Source organism: Pristiophorus japonicus, chromosome 13 (genome assembly GCF_044704955.1).
Source record: "Pristiophorus japonicus isolate sPriJap1 chromosome 13, sPriJap1.hap1, whole genome shotgun sequence".
NCBI classification, from domain to species: domain Eukaryota; kingdom Metazoa; phylum Chordata; class Chondrichthyes; family Pristiophoridae; genus Pristiophorus; species Pristiophorus japonicus.
This window is the reverse complement of record NC_091989.1, coordinates 88,548,742-88,576,464: the sequence shown is the minus strand read 5'-3', so window position 1 is coordinate 88,576,464 and position 27,723 is coordinate 88,548,742. Positions and strand designations below refer to the sequence as shown.

General features: G+C 48.8%; 1 protein-coding gene across 1 annotated transcript in view; it reads left to right on the top strand.

The window, feature by feature from the left end:
* hydin (HYDIN axonemal central pair apparatus protein) overlaps positions 1-27,723 on the top strand; it is a 1,725,340-nt gene that overhangs the window by 400,108 nt on the left and 1,297,509 nt on the right. Inside the window, 1 exon segment of the mRNA XM_070897728.1 lies at positions 9,150-9,268. Within this exon segment, the coding sequence (XP_070753829.1) occupies positions 9,150-9,268 (119 nt within the window).

Here is a 27,723-nt window from a genome sequence, read left to right as displayed (position 1 = left end):
AGAGTTCGATGAAGGAGGGTAGGAGGAGGCCCGTGTGGAACATAACCACCAGCAGAGACCAGTTGGGCCGAATTACTTATTTCTGTGCTGTAAATTTTGTGTGATTCTGTAATATAAAAAAACCTCAAAAGTATTTTCACATTTATTGGTTTTCGGTTGGGCACAGTGCAGCTTCAAAGGGGCTAGCCATTAGGTGAGTGTTCTAACACTTCTTTGTTAGTTTCAGTCAGCCAAGGCATTTCTGCGATAGCCTTGGGAATCAAATTTCAAGCTCAACCAGATGTAGAATGCCAACCTTTGTGTATCCCTTCACATCTGTAGGAGATGGCTGACCTTTTGGTCTGACTTCACATAATATCTTGAGTTGATGTCTTGGCTGAATGCCTGGCTTCTACATTTTGGCTGGGTTGTTTCGATTGCACTGACTATCTCTGCAGAGTTGCGAAGCACATTTTGTCAATATGTTATTTTTTTAAATCACTGTCACACCTAGTTTTAGTAAAGGGAACATTTCAGATGTTTAAGCACTATCACCTGCTCCTTGATACCTGAAGTTCGACATTGATCACATCACCCAGCCAAATATCCAGACACTGTTTCCACCATGTCGAGGTATATAAGAATATAATGTGTTCTCAATGGAAAAGTCACAATTGAAGGGAAAGTACAAGTTGTGATAAAGTGCTGACTTTGAAATAACATTTATATAAAGCAAGTGAAACTGTAGTACTCTGTCATAGTTTTGTACAGCACAACCCCTTTTAAGAACCACATTTGCAGCTTGTCAGTGGCTCAGTTGTAAAGTAGTGTGCAACTGGATTATACAGACCCGAGATAGTATGCTCACCTCTGAGAGAAGAAATTCCTCCTCATCTCCATCTTAAATGTCCCCTAGTTTGAAATTTCCCCACGAGGGGAAAAGGAGAGTTCTGGGGCTTTTCTAATATGAAGGGTTGAATTTCCCATTCATTGTTGTGAGATGACAGCATCGGGACAACATTATTCAGGTGACTTCGGAACATCAGAACAGCCGTGGTCCATTGAGCCAGCTCTGCCATTTTTAATGGTTCTGACAATTCTATTAAATTTCAATCCCTTGCCATTTATACATATCACTTAATACCCTTCATTCCCAAATACATGTCAATCTGCTTTTAAATACATCAATTGACTTTGCATCTGTAGCCTTCCGGGACAGTGTGTTCCATATTTTCACAACCTTTTGTGTGAATAAGTTTGTTATATATGTGGACTTGTATTTACTCTGTATAGCCACCAGAGGACTCATCTCTCGGAGTCCCAAGGGATCCCATAATCCCTCGGGAGCACAGGTACTTAGGAAGGCTTCACAGGTTGGAGAGGCACTCTGGAGACCTGCAATAAATGACTAAGGTTACACGTTACTTTGAGCTCACCGTGTTCAGTCTGACTCTTTCTCCATACACAACAACTGGCGACGAGATACAGATAGCAAACCCAAAGATGCAGAGAACAGTGGGCATCCTGGAGAAATTTTCGGAGGGAGATGATTGGAAAACTTTTGTGGAGCGACTCGACTAGTATTTCGTGGCCAACGAGCTAGATGGGGAAGAGAGCACTGCCAAATGAAGGGTGATCCACCTCACCGTCTGTGGGGCACCAATGTATGGCCTCATGAAGAATCTGCTCACTCCAGCGAAACCCACAGAGAAATCGGACGACGATTTGTGCACACTGGTCCAAGAGCATTTGAACCCGAAGGAAAGCGTCTACACCGACAAAAGGTCTGAAGGCCAGGAAGTGGCGAGTTATGTCGCCGAGCTAAGACGCCTTGCAGGACATTGCAAATTTGGAGGACATTTGGAGCACATGCTCAGAGACTTTTTCGTACTTGGCATTGGCCATGAAACTATACTTCGCAAACTTTTGACTGTAGAGACCCCAACCTTGAGTAAGGCGTGCATAGCCATCAGTGACAATACGAAGCAAATCACTCAGCACACAAGTGCTGCTACAAGTACTGTGAGCAAAGTGATGATGTTTTTGAATCGTAATGTACAGGACAGGTCACACATACCTGCAGCTGCATGTCCGCAGATGTCTGAGTCCACCGTCAAGGGTGCTGAATGCAAGGCCATTAACACCTTGTTGACGCTGCGGGGATGATCATCGTTTCCATTCATGCCGATTCAAAGGATACGTTTGCAAGGGCTGTGGAACAATGCGATACCTCCAACGAGTGTGCAGGCGAGCTGCTAAGCCTGTTAAACCTGCAAACCACCATGTTACAGAGGAGGATCATGACGAAACAGACCTCAGATAGAGGAGGCAGAGGTACATGGGCTACACACATTCACCACGAATTGTCCTCTGAAAATGCTGAATGTTGAACTAAATGGACTCCCGGTGTCAATGGAGCTGGACACGGGTGCAAGCCAGTCCATCATGGACAAAAAGATTTTCGAAAGTTTGTGGTGCAACAAGGTCTCAAGGCCAGTCTTAACTCCAATTCGCACAAAACTAAGAACAGATTCCTGTAATCGGCAGTGCTACCGTAAAGGTCTCCTACGATGGAGCGGTGCACAAGCTACCACTCTGGGTAGTACCGGGCGATGGTCCCACACTGCTCGGCAGGAGCTGGCTGGGAAAGATACGCTGGAACTGGGACGACATCCGAGCGCTATCGCCTGCTGACGACACTTGGTGTGCTCAGGTCTTAAACAAATTTCTTTCGCTGTTCGAACCAGGCATCGGGAAATTCCAAGGAGCAAAAGTACAGATCCACCTAATTCCTGAGGCGCAACCCATTCATCACAAGGTGAGAGCAGTACCGTACATGATGAGAGAAAGAGTAGAGATCGAGCTAGACCGGCTACAAAGAGAGGGCATTATTTCACCGATCAAGTTCAGCGAGTGGGCCAGTCCTATTGTCCCAGTCCTCAAGGGAGACGGCACCGTCAGAATCTGTGGCGATTACAAAGTAATCATCAATTGTTTCTCCCTGCAGGACCAATACCCACTACCAAAAGCCGACGACCTCTTTGCAACACTGGTGGGAGGAAAGATGTTCACGAAGCTGGATCTGACTTCAGCCTACATGACGCAGGAACTGGAGGAATCACCTGCATCAACACACACAAAGGTCTTTTTGTTCGGAAGGACATTAGCTTGGATGATGTGGAATCTATATGGGTAGAGCTGCAGAACACAAAAGGGCAAAAAACGTTAGTGGGAGTTGTGTACAGACCTCCAAACAGTAGTAGTGATGTTGGGGAGGGCATCAAATATGAAATTAGGGGTGCATGCAATAAAGGTGCAGCAGTTATAATGGGTGACTTTAATATGCACATAGATTGGGTTAACCAAACTGGAAGCAATACGCTGGAGGAGGATTTCCTGGAGTGCATAAGGGATGGTTTTTTAGACCAATATGTCGAGGAACCAACTAGCGGGGAGGCCATCTTAGACTGGGTGTTGTGTAATGAGAGAGGATTCATTAGCAATCTCGTTGTGCGAGGCCCCTTGGGGAAGAGTGACCATAATATGGTGGAATTCTGCATTAGGATGGAGAATGAAACAGTTAATTCAGAGACCATGGTCCAGAACTTAAAGAAGGCTAACTTTGAAGGTATGAGGCGTGAATTGGCTAGGATAGATTGGCGAATGATACTTAAGGGGTTGACTGTGGATGGGCAATGGCAGACATTTAGAGACCGCATGGATGAACTACAACAATTGTACATTCCTGTCTGGCATAAAAATAAAAAAGGGAAGGTGGCTCAACCGTGGCTATCAAGGGAAATCAGGGATAGTATTAAAGCCAAGGAAGTGGCATACAAATTGGCCAGAAATAGCAGCGAACCCGGGGACTGGGAGAAATTTAGAACTTAGCAGAGGAGGACAAAGGATTTGATTAGGGCAGGGAAAATGGAGTATGAGAAGAAGCTTGCAGGGAACATTAAGGCGGATTGCAAAAGTTTCTATAGATATGTAAAGAGAAAAAGGTTAGTAAAGACAAACGTAGGTCCCCTGTAGTCAGAATCAGGGGAAGTCATAACGGGGAACAAAGAAATGGCGGACCAATTGAACAAGTACTTTGGTTCGGTATTCACTAAGGAGGACACAAACAACCTTCCGGATATAAAAGGGGTCGGAGGGTCTAGTAAGGAGGAGGAACTGAGGGAAATCCTTATTAGTCGGGAAATTGTGTTGGGGAAATTGATGGGATTGAAGGCCGATAAATCCCCAGGGCCTGATGGACTGCATCCCAGAGTACTTAAGGAGGTGGCCTTGGAAATAGTGGATGCATTGACAGTCATTTTCCAACATTCCATTGACTCTGGATCAGTTCCTATGGAGTGGAGGGTAGCCAATGTAACCCCACTTTTTAAAAAAGGAGGGAGAGAGATAACAGGGAATTATAGACCGGTCAGCCTGACATCGGTAGTGGGTAAAATGATGGAATCAATTATTAAGGGTGTCATAGCAGTGCATTTGGAAAGAGGTTACATGATAGGTCCAAGTCAGCATGGATTTGTGAAAGGGAAATCATGCTTGACAAATCTTCTGGAATTTTTTGAGGATGTTTCCAGTAGAGTGGACAAGGGAGAACCAGTTGGTGTGGTATATTTGGACTTTCAGAAGGCTTTCGACAAGGTCCCACACAAGAGATTAATGTGCAAAGTTAAAGCACGTGGGATTGGGGGTAGTGTGCTGACATGGATTGAGAACTGGTTGTCAAACAGAAAGCAAAGAGTAGGAGTAAATGGGGACTTTTCAGAATGGCAGGCAGTGACTAGTGGGGTACCGCAAGGTTCTGTGCTGGGGCCCCAGCTGTTTACACTGTACATTAATGATTTAGACGAGGGGATTAAATGTAGTATCTCCAAATTTGCGGATGACACTAAGTTGGGTGACAGTGTGAGCTGCGAGGAGGATGCTATGAGGCTGCAGAGCGACTTGGATAGGTTAGGTGAGTGGGCAAATGCATGGCAGATGAAGTATAATGTGGATAAATGTGAGGTTATCCACTTTGGTGGTAAAAACAGAGAGACAGACTATTATCTGAATGGTGACAGATTAGGAAAAGGGGAGGTGCAAAGAGACCTGGGTGTCATGGTACATCAGTCATTGAAGGTTGGCATGCAGGTACAGCAGGCGGTTAAGAAAGCAACTGGCATGTTGGCCTTCATAGCGAGGGGATTTGAGTACAGGGGCAGGGAGGTGTTGCTACAGTTGTACAGGGTCTTGGTGAGGCCACACCTGGAGTATTGTGTACAGTTTTGGTCTCTTAACCTGAGGAAGGACATTCTTGCTATTGAGGGAGTGCAGCGAAGGTTCACCAGACTAATTCCCGGGATGGCGGGACTGAACTATCAAGAAAGACTGGATCAACTGGGCTTATATTCACTGGAGTTCAGAAGAATGAGAGGGGACCTCATCGAAACGTTTAAAATTCTGACGGGGTTAGACAGGTTAGATGCAGGAAGAATGTTCCCAATGTTGGGGAAGTCCAGAACCAGGGGACACAGTCTAAGGATAAGGGGTAAGCCATTTAGGACCGAGATGAGGAGGAATTTCTTCACCCAGAGAGTGGTGAACCTGTGGAATTCTCTACCACAGAAAGTTGTTGAGGCCAATTCACTAAATATATTCAAAAAGGAGTTAGATAAAGTCCTTACTACTAGGGGGATCAAGGGGTATGGCGAGAAAGCAGGAATGGGGTACTGAAGTTGCATGTTCAGCCATGAACTCATTGAATGGCGGTGCAGGCTAGAAGGGCCGAATGGCCTACTCCTGCACCTATTTTCTATGTTTCTATGTTTATAACAGATGCCCGTTTGGAATCCGATCTGCGGCGGCGATATTCCAGAGAAACATGGAAAGCTTACTGCCGTCGGTCCCGCACACCTTGGTCTTCCAGGACGACATCTTGGTCACAGGTCGGAACACAGTCGAACACCTGCAGAACCTGGAGGAGGTTCTTAGTTGCCCCAACCGCGTGGGCTCAGGTTAAAACATTCGAAGTGCATTTCCTGTCGTCTGAAGTGGAGTTTCTGGGAAGGAGGATTGCGGCGGACGCCATCAGGCCCACCAACGCGAAGACGGAGGCAATCGAGAATGCACCAAAGCCACAGAACGTGACGGAGCTGTGGTCGTTTCTGGGACTCTTGAACTATTTTGGTAACTTCTTACCGGGTCTCAGCACCCTGCTAGAACCACTACATGTCTTACTATGAAAAGGGAACGAGTGGGGTTTGGGGCAAAAGCCAAGAAAATGCCTTTGTAAAAGCGAGAAAATTGTTATGCTCAAACAAATTGCTTGTGTTGTATGATCCATGTAAGCGTTTGGTACTAGCATGTGATGCGTTGTCATATGGCGTCGGGTGTGTATTGCAACAAGCTAATGATTTCGGGAAACTGCAACCAGTTGCTTATGCATTCAGGAGTCTGTCTAAGGCCGAGAGAGCCTACAGCATGATTGAATAAGAAGCATTAGTATGTGTCTATGGGGTAAAGAAAATGCATTAATACCTGTTTGGGCTAAAATTCGAATTGGAAACTGACCATAAGCCACTTGTATCCCTGTTCTCTGAGAGTAAAGGGATAAATACCAACGCATCGGCCCGCATCCAGAGATGGGCGCTCACGCATACAACTACGCCATCCGCCACAGGCCAGGCACAGAAAACTGCGCTGATGCTCTCAGTAGGCTGCCATTGCCCATCATGGAGGTGGAAATGGCACAGTCTGCAGATCTAGCCATGGTTATGGAAGCATTTGAGAGTGAGCAATCACCCGTCACTGCCCGACAGATCAAAATCTGGACAAGCCAGGACCCATTATTATCTCTCGTCAAAAGCTGTGTGCTTCATGGGAGCTGGTCCAGTGTCCCAGTGGAAATGCAGGAAGAGATAAAGCCGTTCCAGCGGCACAAAGATGAAATGTCTATACAGGCAGACTGCCTTCTGTGGGGCAATTAAGTCGTGGTCTCCAAGCAGGGCAGAGAGACCTTCATCAGTGACCTCCACAGTACCCACCCAGGCATCGTAATGATGAAAGCGATAGCCAGATCCCAGGTGTGGTGGCCCGGTATCGATGCGGACTTAGAGTCGTGCGTTCACAGATGTAATACATGCTCGCAGTTAAGCGATGTACCCAGAGAGGCGCCGCTAAGTTTATGGTCTTGGCCCTCCAAACCGTGGTCTAGGGTACACGTCGACTATGCAGGCCCATTCTTGGGTAAAATGTTCCTTGTCGTTGTAGACACGTACTCCCAAGTGGATTGAATGTGAGAAAATGTCGACTAGCACATCCGCTGCCACTACTGAAAGCCTGCGGGCCATGTTTGCCACACATGGCTTACCCGATGTCCTGATGAGAGACAACGGTCCATCTTTTACCAGTGCTGAATTCAAAGAATTCATGACCCGTAACGGGATCAAACATGTCACATCTGCCCCGTTTAAACCAGCGTCCAATGGTCAGGCAGAGAGAGCAGTGCAAACCATCAAGCAAGGCTTGAAGAGGGTAACTGAAGGCTCACTGCAGACTCGCCTATCCCGAGACCTGCTTAGCTATCGCACGAGACCCCAATCACTCACTGGGATCCCACCTGCTGAATTGCTCATGAAAAGAGCACTTAAGACAAGGCTCTCGTTAGTTCACCCTGATCTGCATGAACAGGTAGAGAGCAGGCGGCTTCAACAAAGTGCACACCATGATAACGCAAATGTGTCACACGAGATTGAAATCAATGATCCTGTATTTGTATTAAATTATGGACAAGGTCCCAAGTAGCTTCCCGGCACTGTCGTGGCCAAAGAGGGGAGCAGGGTGTTTCGGGTCAAACTTTCAAATGGACTCATTCACCGGAAACACTTGGACCAAATCAAACTCAGATTCACAGACTATCCTGAGCAACCCACCTTGGACCCTATCTTTTTTGATCACCCAACTTACACACCAGTGGCAACCGGCACCACAGTTGACCACAAAGCAGAACACATCATCCACAGCTGCCCTGCAGGGCCCAGCACACCAGGCAGCCCAGCAAGGCCAGCTGCACAGCAGCCCAGCGAGGGCCCAGTAAATGATTCAACAATACTAGCTTTCACACCGAGACGATCAACCAGGGCAAAAAGGGCTCCAGATCGACTCACATTGTAAATCGTTATACTATTGACTTGGGGGGGAATGTTATATATGTGGACTTGTATTTACTCTGTACAGCCACCAGAGGACTCATTCCCCGGAGTCCCAAGGGATCCCATAATCCCTGCAATAAAAGACTAAGGTCACACTTTACTTTGAGCTCACAATGTTGAGTCTGACTCTTTCTCCCTACACAACAAAGTTTTTCTTGCATTTGCTTTGCACTGTTTTAGCTTGATTTTGAAGATGATAATGCTGCTTTTGAGATTCCCTGACTGGAGGGAAGATTTGTTTCATATCCATTATTTTACACACCTCAATTAGGTCACTTCTATTTTGTACAAAGGTTTGAGGGAAAAGCAAATGTTAGATTTTGGGTCAGGTATCTTGGAAGTCAGTTGAATGATGCATTTTTTTTTAAATAAAAAAACTTCCAAAACTCCTCTTCCTCAACCCATACCCCACTCTTATCTTTGCACAACTTACTTCAGAGGGCAGGCTGGGCATACTCTCGAGCCTCCACCAATATCACTGTTTTCGTTGCAGATGAGAGGTACAGTGCACACTGGATAAAACTTGCTAATTTACTTCCATCTGAAACTGCACAGCTCATCTACCTCAGTGCCAGCTCCTATAACACAAGTCCTGTGGAAGGTATGTTCCCATTATATCTGAGAAGCAAGTATTTAGCAGAAGGGCAAGATGGATTGGTGAAGAAGGGGCCAATATTTCTTGGACCAATGGAGAACCAGCAATTGGTGCGATCAATTTGTGAAGACGGGTGAGGCTGAATGTTAGTTGTTGCTGGGATTTTAATTCATCACGGCCCGATTGGGAGTACTGCAGCAGCCTTCCATCACTGCTGCCACGCTGCCTATTATTGTGCTTTGCACTGAGTTCACAGAAATGATCAATAAATACAAGCTGCCACAGGTAGAAGGTGATGCTTATAAATGTTTACTTCGACAAGATTTGACAGTTAGAAATTGATGTATATCGATGCTTTGGCTTTCTAGGTCGTGAAACTCGCTTGCCTCTCCGTATCAAGGGCGAAGGTTTAGGTCCCAAGCTGCTCCTGAACTTTGACCAGATTGAAATGGGACACATCTTTGTTGGCTCAACGCACACGTATGAGGTAGGTTATATAATTACATTCTTTTCATCGACAAAATCAGTTTGAAGGCTTTTCTGAAACTGTTAGGATACATAGGGGCCGAAATTCAGGGCCGCCAGAAAGCTGGTGTACCTACCTTTTTTTGGAAGTTTTCTCCGCCGGGTTCGTTGAGGCGGCCTCTCCGTCGATTTTTGGGACTTTGTAGTTTTTTTGCCTTCGGACCGGAAGTTGGTCATAGTGGGGGCGGAAGGTTAGGCAGGCTGAGGGCCGTAAGTTGGGTCGGGACCGGGACTCTGCCGCTGTCACAATGCGTGTGCGTCACCGCACTCTCTCCCCTGCTTTTAAAGGGGAGAGAACCGGGCATTTTTTATCATCGGCCACTGGGCCACCAGGGAGGATTTCGGCCGGGCCAGCGGCCTGGCACCTGAAGGGGGTGCCAGGTTGCCTGTTGGTGGCCCGGCCAAACCCGTGGGCAATATTTTTTCGCTGATCAGGAAGTCGACCGGCAAAAATAAAGACAAGGCGGCTGCGGCAGTGGGCCCTCCCCTTGAATGGCCGCTGCGCTGCTGGACCGCACATAGTCAGCAGAAGGTGCACCGACAGAGAAAGCTGTCGGGGGCACCTCGCGGCGAGCAATGATTTTTTTCAGTAAATTTCGGGTGCAGTATTCTGCAGGTGCGGGGGAGCGACAGTGCGCGTTATGATGACGCGCTTGCGGCGGTCTCCAGCAGCGGGGCGGAATTGGGGACAGGCCGAAAAATCCCCGACCTGAAATTGGATTGGGGCGGCCATTGGACTGCATCGCGGCGGCCAATCGCTTCCGCTGCATGGCTGCCGCAAAACAGCAGAAACGGATCTTATCCAGACCCTGAATTTCGGCCCCATAACCTCTGAAATGAAAAACTCAGTTATGGGGATTCATGGAGCAAACAATCATTGAGGAGTTAATTAGGGCACTGAGTTTGATGTCCCAGGCTGGGCTGGTCTTCATTTATCTGTGCATCTATCTATCATACCATGACAGTTTCATTTTTAATTCTGTGTGTACCCTATGCTTCTGAGATTGAAAGATCTTGAAAAAGCTCATTGCCCTTTTCATCTGTTGTCTGTCTACAGTAGCCTGAAATAGCTTGCACATTTAAGTGATGAATTACTTGAAAACCTGCTTTAGTGTCGGTGAAAATTTAAAAAGAATCTGAAATGGGTGAGGGTGGTATGGTGGGTCACCTCAAGGACCTGGTTTCAAATCTAGTCCAGACTCTTCTGCCTGATGGTCTTAACGGGCCAATGTGAAATGGGTTTGGGCAGTCGCTAGTGGGCACAGCACAAAACTGCCCTTAATTTGGAACTAAAATGGCATTCTCACTCCGAGAGTTCACAGGGCTGCAGGTATGGCAATTGGAAACGTCTTGTACTGGCTCAGTAATGTAGGGGGTTTTTGCTCTGCCCAATTACGGGGATCTTTGGTGGCTGTTGGTGTATTGGGCCTCTCTGTCCCTTCTAGGGGACGGTCCAGCAGCTTATGGCTCGCTGACCACTAAACTGGTGGTTGCGAAGCGCCCTAGTACCCCTGTCTGGTTCTAAGCTCAGAATTTTGGTGGATTATGAGCTTCCACAAGGGAAAAACAAAACACTCAGAGACAAGTGGTCCTTGGAACAAAAAAAACGGGTAAGTCCAATTTATTAACCACGGTAAGTTTCCAACAAGGTCAAACTTCATCAAAACACATATCTGACACACACTTATAAACTATGAAAATCTATGGGAAGAAACGGACAAAACGAAAACCTTACACAATTTTACCTTTACAAGACAGTTCCAACACCACCCCCACCCCCCTTCTTACCTGACTGACCTAGGCTGATAGTTGGGAAAAGAAACCCCAGGATAATACTTACGATCCCTTTTGACAGTTATTTTTTTTAGCCTTAGGATGGTTGGTTTACGGGGTAGCTGGAGTTCTCTCTCGGTTTCTGTCGGTCTGTGACTGCTACTGCTTCTCGACTCCTTCTCCTACTGCTCCAGCGGCTTCTCTCCTTCTTCAATGCACCAGCGGCGTCCTCTCTGTTCTTCCAGTGGTTCTCTAGGTCCTATATTTGTACCAAATTGTGTAAGTTTGGGCGGGGAGATAGCTTTGAATGTTTAACCAGAAGAAGTTCATAATTTGATTCGGGGTGAGTCATATTTTCAAACTGGGCCGGGTAGTCCCCATTGGTTGAGGATTTCCCCGCTTCAGGCCTGACTTGACCCCTGATTGGCCTGCCAGAATGCACTTTTCCCCCATTGGTCAGTGCCTCTGTCTCGCTTGTGAGCCAGACTCCACAATGTCTGCATCCGCCCACACGTTTCCCAGCCTGCCTGGTCTGAGGATTTTACTTGGCCAAAAATGTTCATTTAAAATACATAGAGTTAAAACAACAGTGCACTATTTGGCCAAAAATGTTCATTTAAAATGTATAGGATGATCCCTTTTAGTTTTTTTGTCCTTAGGGTGTTGCAATAAAATGCAGCCGTGGATTTTCGAACCTTACAGTAAGCAGTGCTGTTGTGAGGTTAGGGCTGAGGCAAATGCTGGGACACAGTCGAGGGAGTTTCATACTGCATCAAACCAGACCGTACCTGGCTTGGATCCTACTAACATTCCTCATGTTGTTCAAAGTAAAAAGAAAATATTGCAAATGCCAGGAATCTGAAATTAAAACTGAAAATGCTGGAACTATGCAGCGTTTAACATAATAGAGAAGTTAATCTGCCGTTTCCCTTTAAAAATGCTGCTTGGACCTGCTGTGATTTCCAGCATGTTGTGTTTAACTCATATTGTTGCTGCCTGAGAAAGGCTTCCTTTAGGAAATGTGCATTTTTTTGTGATTTTGAACATTTTTAATTGAATTAAGATGGCAGTAACATCCTATTTAAATTGTCGCTGTATGTCACAGAATCATAGAGGCTTACAGTGCAGAAGGCGGCTATTTGTCCATAATATCTGTGCTAGTTTGAAACAAATCCCATTGCCCTGCTTTTTCCCCACAGTCATGCATCTTTCTCTGCTTCAAATATTTATAAAATTTTCCATTAAATGCTGCAGTTATCTCTGCCTCAACCATGCTATGCACCAGCAGCCCTCTGTGCAAAGAAGTTCAGCCACTCTACCTACAGGTTCCCTCATTGGCTATACTTCTGGCTTATTCCTGGCTGCCATCGGGGACATAAGCAACTTTAGCCAATCTGTTTGCATAGCCTAAAATTTTGTTGACAATTTTTTATAACTTTATCTAATTGTCCTTGTACTTTATTTATGTGAACCCTCAGGTCTCTCTTCATCCACACCCTTCAGTGTTTTTCCATTCCTTGTTTATCTTCTCAAAATATATTACCTCACACAGTAAATTGCATTGACATCTGTCTGCCCTTTCCACTAACCTGTCACTGTTTTCCTGAAGTATTTTATAATCATCCTCGCTGTTTGCCAAACTGCTTACTTTTGTATTGTCAGCAATTTTTTATATTTGACTTCCAAAATTATCCACTCACCTCTTTTTCAGCTGTTTCAAACTTTAAACTTGTTTAAAAAAAATCATACCTCATTATGTGCCATTGTTCTTGATTAATCACTTAATTGAAAAACAGTGATCGATCAATCTTTTATTGTTGACGCTTTACCTGCGATCTGACAATGCTAAAATGTATGCAAATTAATTTGTAGAAGCTAAGCTGATTCAGCATGTTTCTTTCATGCAGTTTATTTTTATTCATGCTTCTTCACATTATCAGATATTAAAACAATAAAAGTTTGATCTGCAACTGCTATTTGAAGTGATTGATCATAAGCATACATAACAAATGAAGACTTTGTGGGTCGAGATGCACGACATTAATGATGCTGAGAACAATTTAGATGTCAAAGGGTAGACTCCCAATGGTTGTAATCTGGACACAACCAATATAATAAAGGTCGTACATACCATATCTCTGGTCATGATGCCCCTTGCAATTTTCCGATTGGAAAGAAGCAGGAGCCGCCTTTTAAGAAAAGACGATCTCATGAGCGCTTTACAACCAATGGATTACATTTGAAGCACAGCTGCTGTTGATATATAGGTACAAGTGGCAGTCTGAGGCCCAGAAGAGCCGAGGGCCCAGGGGCAGCACGGGCCAGCCCACACTGCGATATGTGCACGCGCTAGGTCCGTGCAGCAGAGCAGGTCTCCAGTCGCCTTGGGTAATCCTTGCCACTGGACCAAGACCGAGCTCTGTCAAGCCCGTGTGGTGGCTGGTGTGGCTGGACGGCCACCCCACGTTAAAAAAATCCACGCACATTCATCTTCCACCCTCCAAGATATAGTTCGGGATCTGGAATATTAGGTCCTTCATTGAAACACCTGTGAACCATTCCTTTTTGGCGTGGAAGCAAGTCGTCCTCGTTTCGAGGGACTGCCTATGATGACAAGTGACAGGCAATTGGCACATGGCAAAATCCCACAAACAGAGAATGAACAAAAGGCAAATCTGGTTTTGGTGGTGCTGGTTGAGAAAGAAATGTTGGTCAATATACCAGGAGAATTCCCTGCTTTTGGGATCACTTATGTCTACCTGAACATAAGGGCCTTGGTCTAATCTCTCATTCAAAAGACCGCCTACCCATAAAGAAATATCGAAATATTAGTTAGGTTACATGCCCAAGTCCTGTTAATTGCGCGGGATTTAGCAGAGCGCTAATGCAGTAGCGCGCACCCCACTGGTAACGCCCTGGGCCGCTGCACCTCTGGCAATGATGTCATCGCCGTGCACAGCAACCCCTTTTCTCCCCACGGTGGAATTTGGACAGCGACCCGTGAGGCCGGGCCGCACACCCATCACGGGGCGAAACTTAAAGGGGAGGTGCGCCGTGCCGTGCGCCGTCATTTTATTTTCTTCCCCGACTCACTGGTTGCGCGATGCTTTTGTGGGGTCTGGGCCATGATCGTGCAGCCCACATTCCTTTTCAGTGCCGAGCTGAGGCCACGGCACCACGCAGCCCTGGTGGCCCAGTGGAGGCCATCAAAGGGCCTGCAGAGCTTGCAGCATTCCTCCCCTTTAACGGTAGGGGAGGGGCGTTGAAACACATCAGCCGCGTAGCACCCCAATCCTGTGGAGTGCGCAACATTGCGCTTCACTTCCTGTGAGGGGCGGTAACCCGAATTTCGCTTCAGAGGCGGGACTTCTGCCCAGGTGCAGAATGTCCAGCCCTGGAGAGGTTACCGTCCCCAACCAGGGCGATAGCCAATTTCACTCCCCCTAACTTTGTAGTGAATCATTTGGGCTAGTACAGCCTAGGACCCCATTTGGTTTAAGAAAGAGCAGAAGAGGTTGTATGAGCTCTAACCTGGGGCAGGCCACCTACTTCATCATCACCTTAATAGCCCTTTACCTCAGAATCCCCAGAATCGCCGCTTCATAGGGAGTTCGAAGGCATATGTTACAGGGCAGCCCCATTGTGTAGGTGCTTTCCCTGTTGTGATTAGCTGTCTGTTCCTGCAGAGTAATGGTGTCAGCATATAGCCCATGGTAAGTGCGATTACATGCAGCATGCAGCATTTAAGGATTCGATGGGGTAAATTAATTTAAGGATGTGTGAATACTTTCCGGAAAGATTGCTGGTGCCAAGTATACCCTGCTTCATAATGTGACTCTATACACCACAATTTCTTGGTGCACCATTAATATAAGGTTTTTTCTATCTTGGCTGATCTAGTGAGGTCATTTGACATTTTCCAGGATTCCTCATCTTACTTTAGTTGATCTTTTCCCATTCACACTGAGCATCTTCTGAGAATTCAGTGTCAGTTAGTTCATAAGGGGCTTTACCTCCCCTGGCACACTTCTCCCAATATCATTTCTGTTTGTCCAGCTAGAAAGGCTGGGCATCTAGAAGCCTATATGATCAGAAACAGACATTGTCGAACTCTCATCATCCTCCTGTATGGTGACAAAATGGACTGCCATTTTAAAATTTATAGGCCTATAAAGTCCACTGCAGCAAACAATTTGGTTTGCATCAGAGGTGAAATTCACACAGGGAGCTCGTCCAATTAGAGGCGTTAGTTACACAGGAATCTCGTCCAATCAGAGACTTACTCACACAGGTAGCTCGCCCTATTGGAGCCATTATACACACAGGGAGTTCGCCCTTTTGGAGCCATTATACACACAGAGAGCTCGGCATATCAGCGCCATTATTTACACAGAGAGCTCGCCATATTGAAGACATTATTCACACAAGGATCCTTGCTCTATTGAAGCCATTATACACACAGGGAGCTCGCCATATTGAAGCCATTGTACACACAGAGAGCTCACCCTATTGAAGCCATTGAAGCAGTGGAACTAAACTACAGAACCAGTGGGAACCTGTTCAACCTGCGCCGTCTCCAGGCCAGATCCAAGACCACCCCAACCTCTGTCGTCGAGCTACAGTATGCGGACGACCCCTGCGTCTGCGCACATGCAGAGGCTGCACTCCAGGACATAGTCGACGTATTTACTGAGGCGTACGAAAGCATGGGCCTTACGCTAAACATCCGTAAGACAAAGGTCCTCCACCAGCCTGTCCTCACCGCACAGCACTGCCCCCCAGTCATCAAGATCCACGGCGCGGCCCTGGTCACTGTGGACCACTTCCCATATCTCGGGAGTCTCCTATCAACAAGAGCAGGCATCAACGACGAGATCCAACACCGCCTCCAGTGCGCCAGTGCAGCCTTCGGTCGCCTGAAGAAAAGAGTGTTTGAAGACCAGGCCCTCAAAACTGCCACCAAGCTCATGGTCTACAGGGCTAGTAATACACGCCCTCCTGCATGGCTCAGAGACATGGACCATGTACAGTAGACACCTCAAGTTGCTAGAGAAATATCACCAACGATGTCTCTGCAAGATCCTACAAATCCCCAGGGAGGACAGACGCACCAACATCAGCATCCTCATTCAAGCTAACATCCCCAGTATCGAAGCACTGACCACACTCGATCAGCTCCGTGGGCAGGCCCCATAGTTCGCATGCCAGACACGAGACTTCCAAAGCAAGTGCTCTACTCGGAGCTCCTTCATGACAAACGAGCCAAAGGTGGGCAGCGGAAACGTTACAACGACACCCTCAAACACTCCTTGATAAAGTGCAACATCCCCACTGACACCTGGGAGTCCCTGGTCCAAGACCGCCCTAAGTGGAGGAAGTGCATCCGAGAGGGCGCTGAACACCTCGAGTCTCAACGGCGAGAGCATGCAGAAGTCAAGCACAGACAGCGGAAAGAGCGTGCGGCAAACCAGTCCCACCCACCCCTTCCCTCAACGACTATCTGTCCCACCTGTGACAGAGTCTGTGGCTCTCGTATTGGACTGTTCAACCACCAAAGAACTCACTTCAGGAGTGGAAGCAAGTCTTCCTCGATTCCGAGGGACTGCTTATGATGATGATGATGACACACAGGGAGCTTGCCCTATCACGGTCATTATTCACACAAAAGACCTTGCCCTATTGAAGCCATTGTACACACGGAACTTGCCCTATTGAAGTCATTGTACACACAGGGAGCTCACACTAGTGAAGCCATTGTACACACAGGGAGCTCGCCCTATTGAAGCCATTGTACACACAAGGAGCTCGCCCTATCAGCCATTGTACACACAGGGAGCTCGCCCTATTGAAGCCACTGTACACACAGGGAGCTCGCCCTATCAGAGCCGTTATTCACACAAGGGACATTGCCCAATTGGAGCCATTATTCACACAGGATGCTCGTCCAATTAGAGGTGTTAGTCAGACAATTAACTCACCCATCAGAGGCATTGTTCAAACAGGGAACACGCCAAATCAGACGTGTTATTCACAGAGGGTATTCGTCCAATCTGAGTGTAAGATTTTTAAATCTCCGGCATTAAATTGACAGCAAGACCAATTCTTTTAAAACAATTTGGAATAAGTTTATTAAACACACACACACATAGCCTATCAGACAAACAGCAGTTGAAGAGTATCCTACGGACCTACCGAGTTACAACAGATACAATGATATTACAATAATGAGTTTCAGATTTATAAAGACATATACTTCCCTGTGGGTGAAGAAAAAGCACATGGCATTCTTTCTTCTGCTTTGCCATGTGCTAAGAAGACCGAGCAAGCTTTGCGCTTGGGTTTTTATATCCCTTAAGTCCATTGTTTCTCAGAAAGCCCCGGGATTGGGTTTTGATTTTCAGGGCAGTCATTTATTGGCTTTCCTTACACGTGTGACTTTCTGGGGGGGATTGGTACCGTTCCTTGATTTGCCGTTCATTGCTTTGCAATGAAGACCTTTTAGTTTTGATGGGTTTCAAAGCCATGCTTCCTTTGTCCCTTAAGCTCTGCCCAGCCAGAGAAGACATAAACTTGGGGGAGGTATCCATTTTGTCTCTTCAAACTGCAGCCTTTCTGTATAATCTACACTTTCAACATTTATACATACACAGAATCAATTTTATCATTAATAAACACTTTTATCCTTACAAGAGGCATTATTCAAACAGGGAGCTCACCCAATCAGACGTGTTATTCACGGAGGGAGCTTGTCCAATTAGCTGCACTGTCCAAACAGGGTGCTCACCCAATCACGTGTTAGTCACACAAGGAGCATGTCTATGGCATGTTAATTAGGCAGACACCACAAATTCAAATGGTTCATGCTAATTATATAATGCCTGACTTCCACCTGATCAGAAACTCCATGATGCAGTCTACCGTTTATGTTAACTAACGATGATTGACAACTGGTGTCGTAATAAATTAGAAAGTTGCAAGAGACCCTTGAAGAAGCTGTATCGTAAGCTAAAAATTGAAGTGAACCTAAACAGAATTAAATTAAAATCTGATCTGGGGATGAAGCAGTCCAATCCCTCGGTGCCCTAGGAGAAAGGATGACAGAGCCAGAAACAAGAAGTTAACGTGCTCGTGGTGGGCTCCATGTGTTAGTGGGATGATGTAGAAGGAGAAAGGTTGGAGTTGTGTGAGGAAGTGTTGGAAATGGGAGTGATGAATCATTAATTACGGAGGGAATGGGACTGTAATTTGTAAGAGTAAAGGATGTAGAAAGAGCATTTGGAATTGCAGGACTATCACTTAACTCGGCTAAGATTCTGTCTTTGTGAACATTCAAGGTATCCTGACGAGAGATGTAGAGATCCTGTTCGATCCACAGGGAATAATGTAGTATTGTAAAAGGGATTCAAATAAATATTTCAGGCAAGACAGAGTTTCTGATATGCATTATTAATCTTAGATTATGAAAAAGCACTTGACACAGTAAGTAACGAGGATATGTCAAAGGTACTGTAAGACTGCTGAATGCTAAATCCTGCACAATATACAAGAAATATTGTACTGGAAGTTGTGATATGTACCCTATACTAGACACATTTTCCCCTCCTTTTTCCAACACACGCACATCAAAAATTTGGAATAAGATGTACCATTTATATTTAATGATTTTATATATGCTGCTTGAATTACGTAATCTTAATCAAATGTTACTGCTGTCCAAGCAAGCCAAATCAGTCACTACAGATTTGGAGTACAATACTGAGCCAAGAGTAACTTAACTCCCAGAGCCATTAAAGATGAAGTTGGATACAAGATTGCATTAACTAACACTACTTCATTGAACAAAATCTATTAGAACGCATAGCATCACAGAATTAAATATTGATTACAGTAGAATCCTAGAAACTGACAGCACAGAAGGAGGCCATTCGGCCATCGCGCCTGAGCTCGTTCTTTGGGGAAAAAAAGACTTGCATTTCTCTAGCACCTTTAATGGCTTCAGGATATCCCAAAGCACTTTACAGTCAATGCAGTAATTTTGAAGTGGAGTCACTGTTGTAGGAAACACGATAGCCAATTGCGTACAGCCAGCTCCCACAAACATCAATGTGACAATAACCAGATAAACTCTTTTTTTGATTTGTTGATTGAGGGTTAAATATTGGCGAGCACACCGGGGATAACTCCCCTGTTCTTCTTCAAAATAGTGCCCTGGGATCTTTTATGGTATGTTGCCTCCCTGGTGCAAGGGTCAAGGATGTCTCGGAGCGTGTGCAGGACATTCTGAAAAGGGAGGGTGAACAGCCAGTTGTCGTGGTGCACATTGGTACCAACAATATAGATAAAAAATGGGATGAGGTCCTACGAGACGAATTTAAGGTGCTAGGAGCTAAATTAAAACGTAGGACCTCAAAAGTAGTAATCTTGGGATTGCTACCAGTGCCACATGCTAGTCAGAGTAGGAATCGCAGGAAAGCTCAGATGAATACGTGGCTAGAGCAGTGGTGCAGCAGGGAGGGATTCAAATTCCTGGGGCATTGGAACCGGTTCTGGGGGAGGTGGGATCAGTACAAACCGGACGGTCTGCACCTGGGCAGGACCGGAACCAATGTCCGAGGGGGAGTGTTTGCTAGTGCTGTTGGGGAGGAGTTAAACTAATATGGCAGGGGGATGGAAACCAATGCAGGGAGACAGAGGGAAACAAAATGGAGAAAGAAGCAAAAGACAAAAAGGAGATGAGTAAAAGTGGAGGGCAGAGAAACCCAAGGCAAAAAACAAAAAGGGCTACTGTACAGCAAAATTCTAAAGGATCAAAGTGTAATAAAAAGGCAAGCATGAAAGCTCGGTGCCTCAATGCGAGGAGTATTCGGAACCCAAGAGAAGGCTCTGAGCTAGTTAGAGTGGGTGAGAGCTCAGATGAACAGGACCCCAAGAAAGAATGCAAAAGGCAGGAGGCAACAGAGCAGAGCAGCACTGGGGTAAGTGTAAACCACAAGGTGATAGGAAGGGACAATATGTATGAATATAAAGGGGCTGCAGGAGGAGTCAAAACTAAAAATCATGGTTTAAAAACTAGTATTAAAACACTTCATCTAAACACACGCAGCATTCGAAATAAAGTAAATGAGTTGACGGCACAAATCATTACAAATGGGTATGATTTGGTGGCCATTACAGAAACGTGGTTGCAGGGTGGCCAAGACTGGGAATTAAACATACAGGGGTATCTGACAATTCGGAAAGATAGACAAGAAGGGAAAGGAGGTGGGGTAGCTCTGTTAATAAAGGATGATATTAGGGCAGTTGTGAGAGAGGATATTGGCTCTAATGAACAAAATGTTGAATCATTGTGGGTGGAGATTAGAGATAGTAAGGGGAGAAAGTCACTGGTAGGCGTAGTTTATAGGCCCCCAAATAATAACTTCACGGTGGGGCGGACAATAATCAAGGGAGTAATGGAGGCATGTGAAAAAGGAACGGCAGTAATCATGGGGGATTTTAAGCTACATATCGATTGGTCAAATCAAATCGCATAGGGTAGCCTGGAGGAGGAATTCATAGAATGCATACGGGATTATTTCTTAGAACAATATGTTACAGAACCTACAAGGGAGCAAGCTATCTTAGATCTGGTCCTGTGTAATGAGACAGGAATAATAAATGATCTCCTAGTAAAAGATCCTCTCGGAATGAGTGATCACAGTATGGTTGAATTTGTAATACAGATTGAGGGTGAGGAAGTAGTGTCTCAAACGAACGTACTATGCTTAAACAAAGGGGACTGCAGTGGGATGAGGGCAGAGTTGGCTAAAGTAGACTGGAAACACAGACTAAACGGTGACACAATTGAGGAACAGTGCAGGACTTTTAAGGAGCTCTTTCATAATACTCAACAAAAATATATTCCAGTGAAAAAGAAGGGCGGTAAGAGAAGGGATAACCAGCCGTGGATAACCAAGGAAATAAAGGAGAGTATCAAATTAAAAACCAATGCGTATAAGGTGGCCAAGGTTAGTGGGAAACTAGAAGATTGGGAAAATTTTAAACGACAACAAAGAATGACTAAGAAAGCAATAAAGAAAGGAAAGATAGATTACGAAAGTAAACTTGCGCAAAACATAAAAACAGATAGTAAAAGCTTTTACCGATATATAAAACGGAAAAGAGTGACTAACGTAAATGTTGGTCCCTTAGAAGATGAGAAGGGGGATTTAATAATGGGAAATGTGGAAATGGCTGAGACCTTAAACAATTATTTTGCTTCGGTCTTCACAGTGGAAGACACAAAAACCATTCCAAAAATTGCTGGTCACAGGAATGTGGGAAGGGAGGACCTTGAGATAATCACTATCACTAGGGGGGTAGTGCTGGACAGGCTAATGGGACTCAAGGTAGACAAGTTCCCTGGTCCTGATGAAATGCATCCCAGGTATTAAAAGAGATGGCGGAAGTTATAGCAGATGCATTGGTTATAATCTACCAAAATTCTCTGGACTCTGGGGAGGTACCAGCGGATTGGAAAGCAGCTAATGTAACGCCTCTGTTTAAAAAAGGGGGCAGACAAAAGGCAGGTAACTATCGGCCAGATAGTTTAACATCTGTTGTGGGGAAAATGCTTGAAGCTATCATTAAGGAAGAAATAGCGGGACATCTAGAAAGGAATAGTGCAATCAAGCAGACGCAACATGGATTCATGAAGGGGAAATCATGTTTAACTAATTTACTGGAATTCTTTGAGGATATAACGAGCATGGTGGATAGAGGTGTACCGATGGATGTGGTGTATTTAGATTTCCAAAAGGCATTCGATAAAGTGCCACACAAAAGATTACTGCAGAAGATAAAGGTACGCGGAGTCAGAGGAAATGTATTAGCATGGATAGAGAATTGGCTGGCTAACAGAAAGCAGAGAGTCGGGATAAATGGGTCCTTTTCGGGTTGGAAATCAGTGGTTAGTGGTGTGCCACAGGGATCGGTGCTGGGACCACAACTGTTTACAATATACATAGATGACCTGGAAGAGGGGATAGAGTGTACTGTAACAAAATTTGCAGATGACACAAAGATTAGTGGGAAAGCGGGTTGTGTAGAGGACACAGAGAGGCTGCAAAGAGATTTAGATAGGTTAAGCGAATGGGCTAAAGTTTGGCAGATGGAATACAATGTCGGAAAATTTGAGGACATCCACCTTGGAAAAAAAAACAGTAAAAGAGAATATTATTTGAATGGGGAGAAATTACAACATGCTGCGGTGCAGAGGGACCTGGGGGTCCTTGTGCATGAAACTCTTTTGAGTTTACCTGAAAATAAACATAAACATTAAACCGTGCCACCCGCCTGGGTGACACAGCAGACATTTTCAAGGCCCCTTTTTTTTTACTTTTTATTTATTTATTTTTTTTTTGGGGCGCTAAAATCAAATTTTTTTCCAGTGCCCCCTATAAAAGGGGAGGGGGACACTAAAAGTACCGGCAATTAAAAAAATTAAACTTTAAAACGTAAAATCAAATTAAAATTTGGTTGCCGGGCGTGATGATGCACTCCAGTCCCTCCGGTGCCCACCTCTCGCGGAAGGACGCGAGCGTACCGGTGGACACCGCGTGCTCCATCTCCAAGGACACCCTGGACCGGATGTAAGAGCGGAAGAGAGGCAGGCAGTCAGGTTGAACGACCCCCTCGACCGCCCGCTGCCTGGACCGGCTGATGGCACCCTTGGCCGTGCCCAGGAGCAGTCCTACGAGGAGGCCTTCAGACCTACCCGCTCCCCTCCGCACAGGGTGCCCAAAGATCAGGAGAGTGGGACTGAAGTGCAGCCAGAATTTCAGGAGCAGCCCCTTCAAATAATAAAACAGGGGCTGCAACCTTGTGCATTCCATAAAAACATGGAACACGGACTCTTCCAGACCGCAGAAATTGCAGGCGGCCTGGGAGTCCGTGAACCGGCTTAAAGATTTGTTGCACGGCACTGCTCCGTGCACCACCCTCCAGGCCAAGTCCCTGATGAATAGTGGGAGGACCCCTGCGTAGAGTGCCCTCCATCGGGGACCCCCGCCTCCTCCGGACGGCAAGATGGTACACCACGGCGTGTCCGGACGGCCGGCGAGGATGGCAAAGTTGAGGGTGTGCAGGAGTAGCCCGTACAGGAAACCACTCCGCGGAACTGAAAGGCACGGAGGGGATTTCCCCGAGGCGGCTCAAGTTGTGAGGCGCCGGCCCCCGAGGGAGGTTCCGGGGTTTGGCGCCGATGAGGAATTCCGTCCGGACGGGGGTCAGTTCGGACGGGATCTCCCCACGTGCTTGAGCCTCCTCGATGCACCTAACGGAGTCAGGGCCCAGAGCTGTTTTTAGCGACTCGATGGCATCGGCCGCGTGGCGGACGTTGGCAGAATTTAGGCGCCGCGCCAGCGTGTCTGGCGCCATCCAGCCCGCTCCTCCGCCATCGAGCAGGTCCCTGACCCTGGTCACCTCACCAGCCACAGCCCTCTCTTCCGACCGCCACACAAAACCTCGGCCGTGGAGGTACGGATTCCCGAGCAGCGGTTCCTGCAGGACGGCCGCCACTCCAGCCGGCGGAGAGCTGCGCTTGGTGGAGACTTTGTTCCAGACCCTGATGAGTTCCCTGTAAAAGACAGGCAGCTCCCGGAGGGCGGTCCTGGCACCCCCAAGTTCACAAACAGGAGCTGCGTGTCATAATTGAAGTCGCGCTGCTGGCGGAAGAAATACCTCGCCAGAGCGCACCACCTAGGAGGGGGCTCGACGTAAAGGTATCTCTGCAGGGTCTGAAGATGGAAAGTCGCGAGCTGGGCGCTGACGCACACCAACGACTGACCGCCCTCCTCAAGCGGGAGACTCAAGACCGCGGCAGAGACCCAGTGCTTCCTGTTGTTCCAGAAGAAGTTCTGTATCTTGGCGACAAACGCAGGGGGAGGGGTCAAAGTGACCAGCCGGTACCACAACATTGCGGCCACCATCTGGTTTATGACTAGCGCTCGACCCCTGTAGGACAGCACTCGGAGCAGTCCTGTCCAGCGCCCTAGGCGAGCGGTGACCTTGGCCTCCAGCTCCTGCCAGTTCGCCGGCCAGGCTCCCTCGTCGGGGCTAAGGTAGACTCCCAGATAGAGGAGATGGGTCGTGCTCCAGGCAAAAGGCCTGAGCTCCCCCGGCAGGGAGTCCACCCGCCACTGACCCATCAGGAGTCCGGAACATTTCTCCCAGTTGATCCTGGCGGAGGACGCGGCCGAGTAAATCTCCTGGCACTCATGCATCCTCACGCAGGTCAGCGGGATCCTCTACCGCGAGGAGCACGTCATCGGCGTAAGCCGAGAGGACGACCTCCACGCCCGGCCCTTGCAGAGCCAGTCCCGTCAACCTCGTCCGCAAGAGGCGCAGGAAAGGCTCCACGCAAACGGCGTATAACTGGCCGGATATGGGGCATCCCTGGCGCACCCCTCTCCTAAAGCGAAGGGGCGCCGTCAAGGACCCGTTAACCTTAATCAGACACTCCGCGGCGGCGTACAAAATTCGGATCCGGGCGACGAAATGCGTCCCGAACCCGAAAGCGCGCAGAGTTCCGAGCAGATAGTTGTGATCCACCCTGTCGAACGCCTTCTCTTGGTCGAGGGATAGGAAGGCGACCGACAGACCAGCCTCCTGGGAGCAATGGATGAGGTCCCGGACCAGATGGATGTTATCGTGGATTGTCCGGCCCGGGACCGTGTAGGACTGATCGGGGTGGATCATGTGGTCCAGCACGGCACCAAGGCGAGCAGACATCGCCCTGGCGAAGATTTTGTAGTCCGTGCTGAGGAGGGAGACCGGGCGCCAGTTCTTAAGGAGGCGGAGATCGCCCTTCTTAGGCAGCAGGACGATGACTGCCCTGCGCCAAGAGAGGGGCATCTCCCCGGTCGCCAGACTTTCCCCCAGGACCCGCGCGTAGTCGCTCCCCAGGACGTCCCAGAACGCCCTGTGGAACTCCACGGTCAGCCCATCCAGCCCCGGGGATTTTCCCCTCGAGAGCCGGGCGAGGGCACCGGTCAGCTCCGCCAGGCTTAGCGGAGCTTCCAGATTTTCGGCGCCCTCCGGGCTGACCTTCAGCAGGTCCTCCCACAAAACTCTACGCGCTTCCTCGCTGGACGGATCCGGAGAGAACAGAGCCCCGTAATATTCACGGGCCCTGTTGTTGACGCCCTCCGGATCTGAGACGAGAGAGCCGTCGTCGGCCAGCGCGTCAAGAGCTGCTTACGGACACTCTGCCTTTTTTCCAGCGAGTAGAAGAAGGGGGAGCCGCGGTCCAGATCCCGCAGGAACTGGATCCGCGACCTCACGAACGCGCCTCGGGACCCGACGAGCTGCAGGTCCTTCAGCGCGGCCTTCTTCGCTTCGTACACCGTCCGCAGGGCCGGGTCCTGGACGACTTGACCGAGACGGGCTTCCAGGTCGAGCACCTCTTTTTCTAGGCGCCCGACTCTGGCCGCCCGCCTCTTGGTCGACCCCCTCGCGTACTCTTGACAGAAGACGCGGACGTGAGCCTTGCCCACGTCCCACCATAGCCTCAAGGAGGGGAAGCCCCCCTGCTTCCTTCTCCAGTCGGACCAGAATCGACGGAACGAGTCCTGGAACCGCACGTCCTCCAGCAGCCGGTTGTTAAAGTGCCAGTACGCGGACCCCGTCCTCGCGCGGAGCGAAGCGAGCTCCGCCCACACCAGGTGGTGGTCCGAACACGGCACCGGCCGCATGGAGGCCGCCGGGACGCAGGAAACGTACGCCCGAGACACGTAAAGGCGGTCGACTCTAGACCATCCTACTCCAGGCCTCACCCAAGTAAAGGCGCTGGAGTCGGGGTGGAGATTTCGCCAGACGTCCACCAAGTCGAAGGACCCGACCAGGTCCCTCAACTTCTCCATCGCCGTCATGCACTGCGGGGCACCGGAACGGTCCCTCGCCTCGAGGGTGCAGTTAAAATCCCCCCCGAGGACAATGCCGTCGCCGACGTCGACGGAGCCAAGAAGAGCGGACACCTCTTCAAAGAAGCGCGTTTGCTGCGGGCCGGGCTGAGGGGCGTACACGTTCACGAGATGGAGCGGCACGTCCCCCAGGCGAACCGTTACGTGCAGCAAGCGGCCTGGCACTGGCTCCTCGACCCCCAAGATCTCCGGCTGAAAATGCGGGCCCAGCAAGATGGCCACCCCACTAGAAATGGCGGTGAGGTGGCTCATGCGGACCTCTCCTTGCCATTCCAGAAGCCACTGGCTTCGTCTCCCGGAACGGTGTGGGTTTCTTGCAGGAAGCACACCGCATATTTCCCCTCCCGCAGGAGCGAAAAATTGTCAAATCTACGGCGTGCCCCTCTGCCGCCGTTGATGTTGAGGCTGGCTATGGTTATCTTCATGGCAAAAGCATAGTGCAACCTCTACCTTAACCTATTGTGGGGGAGGGAGCGGAGTCTTTTGTTGAGCTCCGCTCCCTCCGTATCCGCAGCCCAGCGAGGAGTCCCTCGAGCTCGCGCAGCTCAAGGTGTTGCTCCTTTGTCAAGGGCCCGCCCGCGGCCAAGGTTTTAACGGCGGCGCGGACAGACCCCTTGATCAGCTCTGGCTCGGACCATTTTTCCAGGGCCAGTCGGGCTTGGTCGCATCGACCCCGGCTCTGGGCCAAAAAGTCCCGGAGTTCCTTTGCAGGAATGAGGATGGTCTCGGCGGCGGCTGCGAGCAGATCCACCGCCTCGCTGGCGGTGGTCTCTAGTTCTTCTCCCGCGTCCCCCACCGAGTCCCCGTCCTCCTCCGGGAGGTGGCCGCCAGCAGCCGGCCCATCGACCGCACAAGGTACGGCAAATGAACCGGCCGCTCCAACCGGCCCTGGCTCTGCCCCGATCCCACCCCCAGGATCGTCGGCAGAGGAGTCCCCACTGGGCTCTTTTAAAAATGGTGCTGGGTCGGGAAACGACAGCGGAAGGGGTTCCCCCTCCGCCCCAGGAACCAGGGAACAAGGAGAGACCCGGCCATAGGAAATCCCCAGGCTCCCCAAGTGCTCCAGCTCCAAAGTAAGGGGCGAGGGTGGGTGTTCCTCCCCCTCCCCGCTGCCACCCCCCGGCCCAGCATGTACAGTATCATTAAAATCAGTTGTTTCATTCTCTGCCGGGTCGAGCAAATCCCGGGGGAAGTTGGGTATTGGCTGGGCGGGCTCAGGTTCGGCCTTTTCGGCCCCGCCCGCCTCAGTCCCCGGGACGCCCGGCCCGGCGGCAATGCTTTCCTCCGCGTTCCCCATGCCCCCCACGACGGGCAGATCCTCCACGCCATCCCCGGGAGGCTGAGGCTGGGCAGCCTCAACTGTCTCATCCTCCCCGGGGACAGACTCCTCTCGCCTACGGCGCAGCTTGGGGGCGCTGGTGGGGGACGCGGGACACGCGGCGGGCACCGCCTCCTCTGCGGAGGGATGTTGTTCCCCCTCCGCCTCATTGGGGCGGTGCCTCTTTTTGTTCCTGGGGGCGCGCGGAGGCAGGGAGACCTCCATGTTTGCCGAGGCCTCCCGCTCCGCCCCCCCCTTTTCCTTTTCTTGCCCGCGCCTGGGCCCCTCTGTGGTGTTATTCAAGGGCTCGGGCACGGGCTCGGGGCACCCCGCGCTCGCCGCTGACTGGGTTGGGCCGAGCGCGGT